The sequence below is a fragment of the Apium graveolens genome, chromosome 4 (assembly GCF_009905375.1).
Source record: "Apium graveolens cultivar Ventura chromosome 4, ASM990537v1, whole genome shotgun sequence".
Classification (NCBI taxonomy): Eukaryota; Viridiplantae; Streptophyta; class Magnoliopsida; order Apiales; family Apiaceae; genus Apium; species Apium graveolens.
In genome coordinates, this window is record NC_133650.1 from 141,581,993 (window position 1) to 141,595,435 (window position 13,443).

Genomic DNA, 13,443 nt, shown 5'->3' on the forward strand with positions numbered 1-13,443 from the left:
TTTCGACCATGGACCAAATCTACTCTCATCAGACTTCTATTTGGAGATGGTACTTGGTATGTCGCTGTTCAGCGAAAGAGGAAAACATGCCGATTTGGATTGTGCTGGAACGATTTCACCTACGACAATAACTTTGTTGCAGGCAACAGACTACGATTTATGTACCAAAATAACTACACATTCAGAGTTGTAATCCTTACTTAATTGCACTTCCAATCTCGCATGAAGGTTATTTGTACTTTAATTTGGTACTTATTTGTACTTTTGAAGTTTGTTACGTTTGATCAACTATTCACATTTTAATTATACCCCCTTTCTTCACCTATTTCTACGGTCATAGGCGTAATTCTTCTTTATTATGTTACATGTAAGATGAAACAATTCAGAATACATTTGTAGAAGAATAAACTACTACCAATCTGTAACATAATTTACAATATATAATGGTTAAGAGCAAAGTATTTAACACGGTAAAACATTTTCCCATAATCATATTTACATAATTACTTAATAATAATAATGTATTCCTACACATTTATAAATTCAAACAAACTAAGCTTCTGGAAGGCCGTAAAAAACTTCTTTGTATACAACGTTCTGGGTGATATTTGTAGCTGCACCAGAATCATCATCAACAAATATAGTGAGGCCAGTGGGTGAGGTTACTCGACTAATAGCAACATAGTACTGTCCATGACTGAACACTGACTTAGGTAAGTATAGCCCAACTGTCTTCAGGGATTGACCTTGAGATTTGTTGATTGTCATGGCATAGCAAATCTGTAAAGACATTTGTTTCAGTACCAATTTGAATGGCATCTTTGTATCTGAGGGAGAAAGCTCTATACGTAGAATGAAATGCTTCAAACCAACAAACGTACCACAGATTACTTCACACTCCACACAGAATCTCAGGCATTTGGTCACAATCATCCTTGTACCATTACACAAACTTAGGGTTTGGTTCAAATTACGCATTAGCATAACAACAGCCCCAACCTTCAGTTTTAGATCATGAGGTGGCATCCCAGCTACATTTAAGGAGTTCAAATACTCTATTGGGAAGGCTTCATTCAGATCCTCATATGTCCCACCAAATTCCTCTGCAGCATCAACACTAAAATAGGACACAGATTCTCCAGGGAGCTTGTCTACAATAAGCGAATTGAGGTGGCCCACAATCTGGTTGGTAGGGGTCAAAATAGCTCTCTCGCTCAAGTACTGTGTACTGTGCCCTTTGTGAGAAAAATTAGTAATGTGCTACGAATCATGTTATCAACTGTGTTTTCAGTTTCTACGTCACAGAACTGAGACGGAATCAAAATTTGATTTTCAGTGACTGGGAAATTGCAGACTCGAGGTGGACTGACCTGGCCATTACCAATGTCAAGTACCCATTTTGCAAACTTTTTAAGCTCTTCACTTTCACTATCACTCTCAGCTTGTTTCAAGCGCATGTTTTCTGTCATCAAGAATACTTGGAAAATGGACCACAGCCGTGACCTAGTGATACAGGCTGCTACAATATCAGCACGATCTCCATACGTAATTACTGGGAGGATTTGACGAAAATCACCACCAAGAACTACGGTAATACCGCAAAACGGCATGGCATAACATTCTGGATCAACAGCTTTCATAATATCCTTCAACGATCGGTCTAGGCATTCAAATGCGTACATGTGCTGTATAGGCACCTCGTCCCATATTATTAGTTGTGTCTGCTTTATGAGTTGCGCAACATCTGAATCATGGGCAATATTACATGTTGAACATTCATCAAGAACTATTGGAATTTTAAATCTGGAGTGCGCAGTCCGACCACTGGGCATTAATGTGGCAACAATCCTTGAAGAAGCAACTGGAAGCACAATTTTACCTTGTGAACGTAACTTACATATAAGAGTTCTCCATAAGAATGTCTTTCCACAACCCCCACTACCATAAACGAAGAAAATCCCTCCAACGTTAGTGTCAATAGATTGTATTACTGCATCATATATTTTCCTTTGCTCCTCTGTACAGTCCTGTAGTAGCTTGGCAGTTTCATACTCCATCTTCCTGGTATCATAGCTTGTCTCTTCAATTATCAAATTGTTAGTTCCATTGTTCAAATAGCTGCGACGAGGTTGAGGCAACTGATCAAATTTCTTCAAGGATTTACCAACTAACCGGAGCAACTCATCTATTTCTGTAATATTTAATATCTAAAACTATTTAACAACATTCACCCAATTATAGAAAAAATGACGAACAATTAATGGACTGCATTTCCAGCCCACAAAAATTTTAAAATTTGTCCTACACTGTAATGTAAAAAGGTGTCATACCTCCTAAAGCATAGAACTGCAATTGCATGTCATTAAGAGTGAATAAGGTATTTGGACAACTTTGACGTCGTCTGAGTAAAATGTCATCAACCATGCTCTTCCAATGTGTACTCCATAAAGTCTTCAAATCAGTGACTTTACAATTGACAATAATATGGACAAAAAGTTGTCGAACCTGGGGAGGTAATCCACCTGCAGAAGCTTGAGTCAACACTTCATGCCATTCTTTATCATCATCAAGTAAACCATACTCTTTACAGGCATCATGAAATGTACTGTAACATACTCCATTAACGGTACGTAAAGACTCAAAGGAGGTGGCACCACGTACCTTCGTAAGCAATAAATGAAGAAACCAAGGCTCACCCATACTGTGATGCACATAACATAATCTACCTATTTGAAACCCACGCTTCCTCATGGTCCATTTCCTCTCACCATCATTCCACACATAAAACTATGGGATTTCTTCATAAGTGTACTTCCGTGCATTAACATCAACATAGTTTAAATAAAAAAGGATTCCAGTTTACTGAACTTGTTCTTCTCCCTAGAAGCAACTTTCCCTAGCACTTCATTAGCACGGAAGGTGCAATTTTTGTCACCTGGTAAGTGAAATTGAAGTATCTCAACAGATATACTTCTACGATGGATAGGGAAGCCAAAAATCCTATAGGCTGATTCAGCACCGCATAAATATCTCCCATCAAAATATGCATTTATCTCATCTATTCCCCCCTCATCAGTGTCATTCGCTTGCCTTTTTCTCTTTCTCTGGACATGAACCGTAGCACGATCATGGCCTTTCAAACATTATTTAAATAAATACTTAAGACTGCGTGCATGATAACATATTTCCACATTCATATGGCATTGATACTTGACTAAAAGATCCCAGTTGTATGGTACTACCCACTGGTTGTCCAGCTCAGCCTTCCTTATTTTAACAGTAATATTTGTCCTGCGTCGTATATACATCGGGAAGCCACTGTCATCAAAAGTAGTTCGAGCACAGTACCTGAAACCATTCAATTATTACAAAGTTTAGGTATTAGGGTAACTTACTAGATTCCAAAATGACACAAAAAAGGGTATGCCTATATCTTACTTTTTCGGAAAATGACGTATCCAACGTAAATCTTTCATGCATGGAGACTTTACATTTTGCAAACCACATGGACCGTGGATCATAAATTCATTCACGGCTGCATAACCAACCGGATCAAATATAGGATCTGGGATTTCTGCGAATACAAAATTATCCACATTTTGTTTGAGGTTTTTTTTTGAATCAGCATCAAGCCATATTAACATATGTACATGTGGAAGGCCTCTTTTCCGAAACTCGACGACATACATAACTGTAAAACGGGAAAATTTAGATTATATTGGAAATATTCAAACAAAAATCTAATTAGAAATTAAACTAAGAAAGTCCTGGTAAACAATCTTACCTCCAATACAAACACCAAAGTGTTTTTTGTCCTTAATATCAACCATTAACTGATCAAGTTTTAGCCTAAACACCCTTGATATGATGTCAGGACAGTTTGGAGCAATGCAACCAGGCACATACTCCATCATCTTCTGAATTTCATCCCAAAGAGAATTACAGGTCATAGTCAGAAATATGTCAGGATGTCCGATGTAACGGCATACGGCCAACGCATCTTGAAAATTTTGTTGAATGTATCGCTTCGAACCAACGTAGCCAGCTGTAATAACCCCAATTTTTGGAAATTTTTGAAACCCTTATGAATAGTGTTTTTGCTGAATGAGAAAACTGTTCATGCCACGCTATGTAGGGGTTCTGTTATTGATCTTATGGGATATTATTAGTACTCTATGTGGTATATAAGTGTATGTAAAGATCGTCAGAATCCAATTCCGAACACTTTGGTTTTTCCCGGAAATCCACAAGATACGGAGAGAATTGAGTATAAGGTAACAGGATAAAAAGGATTTAAATTAAAGGATTATAATAGAGGATCATAAAAAGGAATATAATGTATTGAGAAAGGTTAAGGGAACCTAAGTAATAAGATCCCGGGTATGATCCTTCAAACGATAAACGAGAACGAAAGTTAAGCGAACCGTATAACAGATCAGCGGTCATTAGGCAAGCGATTAGGAAGTTAATCAAAGGGATTAGTGGGAATGATGTCATCCAACCAATAGAAAGAGGACAAGGAAGGGAGGATGACATCATGAGGATGATATAAGCATGACATGGGAAGGAAGGAGGTGTGGTTGAATGAGAACCACACAAATTCAAGGGCAAGAAGGTAATTGACTAAAGCAAGCACAAAAACCAAGCAACCAAGCCAAGCAAAAATCATTTTCATCAAAAATCAAAAGCAACCAAGGCTTTGTTCTTGAAGCTCTCGGCTTTTCATCTTTTTCAAAGGAAGAAAAATCAAAAATCAAGTTCCAAGCATTGTTAAATCACAAGGTAATTATCTAAGCTTCCTTGTACATAGATATGGATATGCTATAAGTTTAAGCTCCTAATTCCTTCACAATCTCTTCCAATAAATCAAGGAAGAAGATGGTGAATAGTAACCTTCAAGAAATAACTTTAGTGTTCTTGAATTTTTATGAAAGATTAAGGTTATACAAGCAAGGATCAAGGTTCTTTAGGCATTCAAAGCTCTTGTGTTGTGTTAAAAAGCTTCAAGGAAGGTATACCATCTCCAAACCCTAGGTTCCTATATATTATAAGATGATTTTGATTAGTAGGATGATATTGTAGCTTGTTGTTGTGATTTAGAGTTTGGGATTTGGAATGGTAGTGAAATGGAATGGTAAATGTTGTGGTTTTGATTTAAAAGAACTTAAGTATGATTTAAGTTAAGTTTAGGCATAAGTATGGATGATTAAATTGAATTGGTTGGGATTGTTGTGATGTGATAAGGATGGATGTTTGTTGTATGATGGATTTGAGGTTGGATTTGAGGTTGGTTTGGAATGGATTTGAATGGTTTAAAATATTGGAAATCGCGTAAACATAGCCGTCGTAACGTCCGATTTTCTTTGGACTGTTTTTGTGCATAGCATTAGGACCCGAGAACCCCCTGCTAGATTATGACCACTGCCATGTTTAGATAGCTCATGTTACGAGCTTCGTTTTGATATGTAGTTCGTTCGATTCCGATACACGGTTTAGGAGAAACGACCGTTTCAAGTAACGGCGTTTCGCGAACGAAACTTTTCCCCTCGCCTTACTTTGAAACATAGGTTAAAGACCAAAAAGGGTTAATTAATGTATGAAACATTTATGGTGAGTGTGTTAGGCAGTTGGTAAGACATTCGCGAAGGAATCGCTTTAAAACTCGTAAAGGTTAAATTACTAAAAATGGTGGAGCCGAGGGTACCCGAGTGACTTAACCAAATCAGTGAGCGCAAAACAAGCGTTAGAGTCTAAGTTAGTTAAAGTATAGATTTACAAGTGATTTTGGTTTAATTCCAACTTACTTGTTGTTTATAGGTTACCAGACTCGTCCCGAGCCTTTTATCACCCCAAGTCGCTCAGGCAAGTTTTCTACCCGTTATACTGTTGTTGTGATGTAAATATATGTATATGCATTATCTTGTGATATTGCATGATTGTTATTAGCAAATTTTGCGATATATTGGAGCATGCTAATATGGTATATATGCATGTCTGTTTCGTAATCTGGTTATCTATCTGTTGATTTCAATGCTTATAGTTGCATAATACCTATGCTAGAAATAAGCAAGTAGTTGCGTATACCCTTAGTATAGGGGATAAAAGGTGAACATATTTCTAAACCGGGAGTCGATGTTCCCGAGTATATATATATATATATATATATATATATATATATATATATATATTTATATATATATATATAGGGATATAGTTTTTAAAACTATTAATCGAATAAGGTTTATTCGATAACTTTAACTTTATTTTATTATTGAATATTATTTCAAATATTATTCGAAGGCGTATGACTCCTTTACATTATTTATTGAATATTATTTGAATATTCATTTGAGGATGTATGACTCCTTTATTTTATTTAATGAATATTATTTATAATATTCATTCGAGGTATTATGACTCAGCTTATTTTATTTATTGAATATTATTTGAATATTCATTTGAGGATCTATGACTCCGATTATTTGCTGAGATATATTCTTTATTTTATTAAAGAATAAGGTGTCGATAATCAAACTTATTTTTGATTATTCAAATAAAGATATTACTTTCGTATAAGTATATCTTTGATTATTTGCTATTCATTTCAAGTATAAGTTTTAATACTTCTACTTCAATTATTTTATAAAGATTATCTTTTATGGGAATATTATTTAAATAATAATATTCAGACATTTTCTAAATATTCTGGGGACTGATTTACTTCATTAAATCAGTTTTACTCCAAACACTCTTTAAAGTGTTTTCGAGTCTTTAAAATGATTTTCAAAAGTTAGAGCGGATCCCAAAACTATTTTTATATTTAAGATCTTCCTTTTAAAAAGGGGATTTAAATACTCGCTCAAAACCTGGGGGATCCGGCTCGGTGGTGTGTTTTATATTCGCAACAAGGTTGTTGTCTTGGTAAAAGAGTTTTTGATTACTTACCCAATATTCGGGAAGTAAAATTCTTGGAACAAGTTAATCCATTAACAGGCATCGCCTGGGAAATATCGGTGAGTTTTCCTTTCCAACTAGGTACGACTTCTTGGTGGAGCCGTATCAACAAGTTTCTACTTGGGGAAAGGGGGAAACGAGCTTTACGTTTCAGAGTCATGGATTTCATCTGAACTAGGAGTGGCGTAAGTGGTCGAGTAGCGCCGGCCCAGCCTTATTATATTGGCCCAAATGGCCTGGAAGTTCCGCTAAGGCGGTCCATTCCTTAGGAGTTCAGTGTTCGGTTGACAAGTAAATCCGACAGGTTCTCCTCTACATGTAGAAAATGGTGGGGTTGTACTACTACGACTGATCATCGTAAGTGGTCTTCCTGGCGCGGCAAACTCCCGTAATAAGTTCATCATCCAATTGGATAATTTTTGCAACACTACCCAGAGCACTTCGATGGAAAGGCTACGGTTGGGCGATTGTTGAGTGTTGGCAGGGTCAAGTTTTCAAAATGATGTTTACATCAAATGAAGTATCTCGTAACTTCATTTTATTTTGATAATATTTTAAAGATTTAATCTATTCAAATCTTGTCTTATAGTCTCATCTATGTGATGAACTTTTGAAGCTAATTTCTAACTTGAACGGTGGTAGTTCAAGTAGTATTTGGGAAAGATATAAGTATATTGGGGTATCTTGTAACTTCATCTTTTAAACTTATATCTAATTAATAATTGTCTTATGAATGACAAAGATTTTCAGAAAAACGTTGAGACAAGGTTAGATATATGAGATCACCTTGCAACGATATTTTTTTTTATACAGTTATACACTGGGACTTTGAGTATATTATGCATGGAAGAGGACTTCCAATATTTTGAAAAGTATATATGTATATATACTGAATATTTTGCGACTTCATCGCATTAAGATATCAAACTTGGTTCATTTCTTTTGACCAAGACTTTCATGAGTATTATGAGTAGGCTCATATATTGTAAATCATTATACATATTATTTTGGTGGGCTTGCTGCTCACCCTTGCTTTATTTCTTCATCACACAACAACAGTTAGGAAAGATGGCCAGACTCCAGCAGACCCAGCGCAAGCGCGTGGGAAGCGTCCTGTGTCTTCCCGTTGATGTTGTAGCTGCTATAGCTGTAGAGGTAGATCTATTGTAGATCAGACCATCTACTTTTGAGAATCAATTATGTATAATTATAACTTGTGGCAGATAATGGCAATTAACTGTAAATTTATCAAGTAATCATTTTGGGTTGTAATAACTTTTAAATTGTGGATTCAAAGACTTGTACTTATTTAAATTTCATCTCTGAGACTATAACGGGTTGTGGTGTGTGTTAGTGTGGGGTCACAACATAAGGTTATTTATTAATTAAGTGAAGTGATATTGTGGAAAGAAAGACCGTGACGACCCGGATCCCCGACCCCGGATCTGGGGGTGTTACACCAGCTGGCAGAACTATACCTTTACCGGTATTTGAACTGTCCACATCACCTCTGCTAACAGATCTACAAATATTGTTGTATAATTCATTCCGTAAAGTAGTTTGGTGAGTACGGATCCACCATAGTCGTGTATGTTCAATGGTAGAAAAAGCATTTACCATATACTGTTGAAATAGTCTTCCACCTAGCCGAGGAGTCAAACCTACAATACAACTTTCATTATTTATTTCTGGGGAACATAAATAAACATATATTAATTTCTAATTATACCTTACCATCGGACTCTCTAATTTGGAAAGTATATGAGTAGTAATTCTTCAGAGATAAAAAGCCACGTGGTTTGCAAGAACTATCAGCAGTCTTTTGAAATTTAATCTTTGGGTGAAATCCATCTTCTCCACGTGGAAAGAGTATAGGGTATTGTAAAGCCATCAACTTCGGATGAACATAAGAAACACGGACTAAACCTTTACCTTTTTCATTAACAACTATATCACGGTCGCCACATGTTTCTTCTGTGTCACCAACCATAATGCCAGCAACTTCATCAGTTCTAGAAATATGACATTCTCTTCCACTCTCAGATCTGATAACTTTGAGTATAATCTGCAGCTCAACTATTTCATCGCTTTCATACAAATCACGCTGCTGCCTAAACTCACCAACCAATTGATTAGTTTCATCTAACATTGTTATAAGACCTCGTACAACCTCTTTATCAACACTTTCTCGGTCATGAACACTAACCCACCGAAGACGATTATCAACTTCGTTAATGGTGTCATAAATGTAAAGTTGACAAAATTTGGGGGTTTCATTGTCATTCGGTATTAAAGATCCAAAAACATGGTGGTTCTGACCATTTAATCTGAATACATAAGGCGCCCTTCCATTGTTAATTGAATGATCTATGTTACCACCGGTAGATTTAAAGGCAAAAATTGTATTGTACAGTCGTATCAATCTATGAAAAGTAGGACCTCTTTTCTTGTCGTTGTATAAATCCAGGAAATACTCAGGGGTAGGAGGGATTTGAGGCAATCTCACAGCACCTTTCATGCAACAAAGAGAAAATATAGGACAGCCTTTAGTCACATTTTTATTTACCCTTTCTTCCTTCCACATCTGAGCATGACATTTCGAACATATGGCAGTAGAACCATCCAAAGAAGCATACTCCTCAGGAACGACACGTCGCGGTGCACGTCTGCTCTGCATCAAATTTCAATCCGAATTCATCCCAACAACAATGACTTCGTCATCACCATTAAGCGACCAACTAAGACAATCTGCATCATCTGCATTTTTTTATTTTAGTTTGACAAAATTAAAAGTGGATACTTTTTTAGGAGTACATCTTTGTTTTTCTTACCACTTGATTCACAATCACTTGCTTCATAATCTGATCCTTCGGAATCATCAGACAAAACTGAAGGAGCAACTACATTCGGACATGCAAGAAAATATTAAATGGTAAATCATAATTACGTAAGACATAACAAAGACGCAATATCACATTCATTTCACCTTCATTAAAGTCATTACTTTCTTCCTCATCATCACTAACAATCTCATTTGCGAATAATTCTCTACCAAATCCAAGATAATTTTCCTTCCCTTTCCGGTTCAAAGGTTCACGTCCATTTAAGGAAACATCATTAATGTTTGATCGCGTTTCCTTTGTTTCATAATTAAAATAACTATTATTTAGTTATTCCTGTTACCATAAGGATAGACAGACAAAAGCGTAACAATGCTAGAATCTAATATTTACCTCTCAACATATTTCTAGAAAATGTGGCGCTACCTGAATTTGTTACATCTGATAAAGGAGTTCCGTCCTGACTACCTTCAAGAAGATTCATGTAGTTTACTCTGCTATTTGATCGGGGAGTAACAATATGACTACTACATTCTACCAACCAAATATTAAATGCATTATTGCTTTATAAACATAAAATAGCAGTCGCTTTGCAAGAAAAACACAGAGTAAATTAAGAAAACAAACAGTACTTGCAACTGTTTCATTCAAGTGGCCTGACCTAGGCAACTCACCAAGTTTCCTCCTCTTTCCCACCATCCTAACAATATCTGGCGTGGATTCCGTCAACATTCCTGCATTACAGACAAAACAATTATGACTGCCTCAACCCCGGGGTCAGGAGTTGACGTCATTAATCACACAACCATTCACAACCAATCAATTCAGTCTAACAAACTGGAAAACAATCCAACTTTACATTTTCAATAATCCCGAAAGTATTATTTAACTACTACTTTTTATTTCGAATCATAATATGCGAACTGAATTATTTATTTTAAAATATTAGGACTCAGATATACATCATCATCGTCCACCGTCGGCTCGCCGAGGCTCATCGCCGACGGCGGTAAAATTCACGGGTTTCCGATTATCGTGTAAGTTTGAATAGTTGGGTTTTGGATGTTTATAATATAAGGGTGTGTGTGTGACTTGTGTGCATACTTTAATCTGTTGCGATCTGTGGATGTTGGTAAGTAGGGTCACTGCATATTATTATTATCTTTTATTATATTTATTATTGTTATAAGCAGGTTTATATATATGGCGTGTGTGTTGTGGACCCCAAACTTCTGACCCGGGTTTGGAGGGCGCCATAGTTTTGGTGTTATTCCCTAAACAATACAACAAAAATTATAAAAGGGGGGATCCTTCGTGAATCCCACCGATTAATTAATAATTATTACCGCACGGAATTAATTATTTTATTTCACAAAACCCAGTCAATTAATCCCTGCAACAAATGAAACAAAATATTTAAAATTATTTCCACTATACACGCGTATAACACGCGCCAACATAGGACAAATCCATGGCCGAAAACACAGGAACCAGGCGGCACACTACGGAGCCAAAACAGCAGCAACACACATGACCCACGCACCCACATCACACACACCCACAATTTTACACACGCACATACAGTCGTAGTCACCCACACACACAGAAAACATACACACACATGCACAACATAGCGCACACACACACACTTATATATGTACGTATGTATATTTTCACAGCAACCAAACAGAGCATAGCCACAGAATTTCGCCAAATACAAACTAGCCGGAACAAAAAAAAAACCAGACAGCAACTTACCGGGAAACATGGAAAAAGACCGAAGGGAAATAGAACGGGAATACAGAAGAGGAAAAGGGGAAGGAGAGACTGAGAAAAGAAAGAGGTCGAGAGATAATTGAAAGGGAGAAGAGAGAGCTGTAATCGAAAGAGATACAGGGGAGGAGTTGAGGGTGTGTTTTGTGTATATCTATCTTTATTTATTATTTTATCATTTATTTTCTGTAAATCAACAATTGACACACATCAAATAATGACCCAGAAGTGCAACATGTGTCCTGTTTCCATCAGCGAGCCTGGATTTTGTCCCGATTTTTCAAAATTTACAGATCGAGGTGCACTTAAAACGATTTCAGAAAATCACGAAAATAGTCTAAAAATATTATAAATATCTCAAAGTTAATAAAAACATAAATTTCATAATTTTAAAGTCATTTCTGAAACGTAATTTATACCCGCTTTTAGCAATTAAACGAATCAACGCGCGGGTGAAACTAACTCCGAAAATTCCCAAAATAATTTTGAAATTCTCAGAATAATACGAACTTAATAAAATATAAGTTTCATAATTTTGAAAATTTCTATAATTAAATATGGATTTTACCATTAAACACACTCAGAAAATCATTAAAAAATAAATAATTAATGAAATATTGACTTTTCAATTTTATAAAGTCCTAAAAATAATTATTGAAATTATAAAGTCATAAAAACAATTTTAGAGACAATCCAAGTATTTATGGAAATAAAACTGTAATAATACCATTTTTAACAACGACACAAAATCATACAATTCATTAATCAACCACGCAATTCAATTCCATACACCAGTAATCACATACACATAGTGTCAGAGTAATAACCCACTGACTGAAACCACACAAATATTTTATTTAAATTATTTATTCCATAATTACACATTTAAATAATAATAAAAATATACCGGTCGTTATAACAATGGGTAGTCAGAACATAAGCCTAAGTATGTTTGCGGTTTAAATTTTGTAAGAATTAGAATCTGTACTTGTAGGTGTTTTGTTTTGGCTCCCACTACTAACTATTGCTGGGGTGAACAGAGGTGATCGGTTCGTCTTGGCTGACGGAGTATGAACGTGGGCCATTGATCCTGTTAACACGAGTGCTGAACAAACACAAACAGAAGTCTTATTTATATTCACACATACGAAGATAAGGTATTCAATAACAACTAACTTACCTGTGGTCGTACTCGTTACCTGTGGAAGAAGATAAAGCACAACGATCAGCAACAGCAGAGTCGACAACCACATTCTCTTTGTTACGATTCATATGTTTCGTTCTTCTGTACTTCCGACCATAATCTGCATTCAAATCTTCCAGGTTAAAGAACTTGTCACCTTCTTCACCACTCATACCTTGCACAATGAATCAACCCGTAGTCAAATTAACAACCGGAATTTGTATACACAATCTTCAAGTGGGTGAAGACACTATTCAAAAGAGGGGGATAAGTCACTAATTAACCTAAAGAAACAAATTAGAATTTGAATTTCAAATTCAAAAGTGTATAGGACACATTCTTACCTTTCAAAAGAAGCTTAAGAAGCTTTCAACATAAGCTTTCTTCTCATCCAATATAATCTTTATTCTCATCCAATATGTAATTTTAAAAAACTAATCAGCGGCAATTTTAGTAATTTTTTACAACTTGGTGGGTACAATGCTAAAAAGGGGTTGAAGTTACTATTCAAAAGGGACAGTAGGAACTATTATATACATAGATATGTGAATGGTAAAGTTAGCTATCAGCGGACTTCCCACTTCTGTACATACATCTTTCTGAATGGGGTAAAAAAGTCTTCTGAATTTATGCCTTTAGTTATCTAACTTGCATGAAATTAATTTTATGCGTTTTTGAATGATCATTTTAGTC

At 35.8% G+C, this 13,443-nt stretch overlaps 1 protein-coding gene across 1 annotated transcript; it reads right to left on the reverse strand.

Annotated features, from left to right (window-relative positions):
• Positions 1-552: 552 nt before the first annotated feature.
• On the reverse strand, positions 553-12,923 carry LOC141719037 (uncharacterized). The gene is made up of 13 exons (XM_074521422.1): positions 12,748-12,923; positions 12,590-12,672; positions 10,427-10,528; positions 10,188-10,328; positions 9,941-10,030; positions 9,769-9,854; positions 8,684-9,625; positions 3,785-3,917; positions 3,439-3,691; positions 3,211-3,348; positions 2,331-2,605; positions 1,371-2,191; positions 553-1,260 (listed from the first exon to the last, which is right to left on the reverse strand). Exons 1-13 carry the CDS (start codon positions 12,921-12,923, stop codon positions 553-555), a joined length of 3,948 nt encoding a protein of 1,315 aa, XP_074377523.1.
• Positions 12,924-13,443: the final 520 nt, after the last annotated feature.

Excerpts from the sequence above, each read along its gene's own strand:
- LOC141719037 (XM_074521422.1), bottom strand. The coding sequence starts at position 12,923 with ATGAGTGGTGAAGAAGGTGACAAGTTCTTTAACCTGGAAGATTTGAAT. Across the intron at positions 3,349-3,438 it reads ATACGTCATTTTCCGAAAAA|GTACTGTGCTCGAACTACTT; the intron begins GTAAGATATAGG and ends GAATGGTTTCAG. Across the intron at positions 2,192-2,330 it reads GCAGTTCTATGCTTTAGGAG|AAATAGATGAGTTGCTCCGG; the intron begins GTATGACACCTT and ends TAAATATTACAG.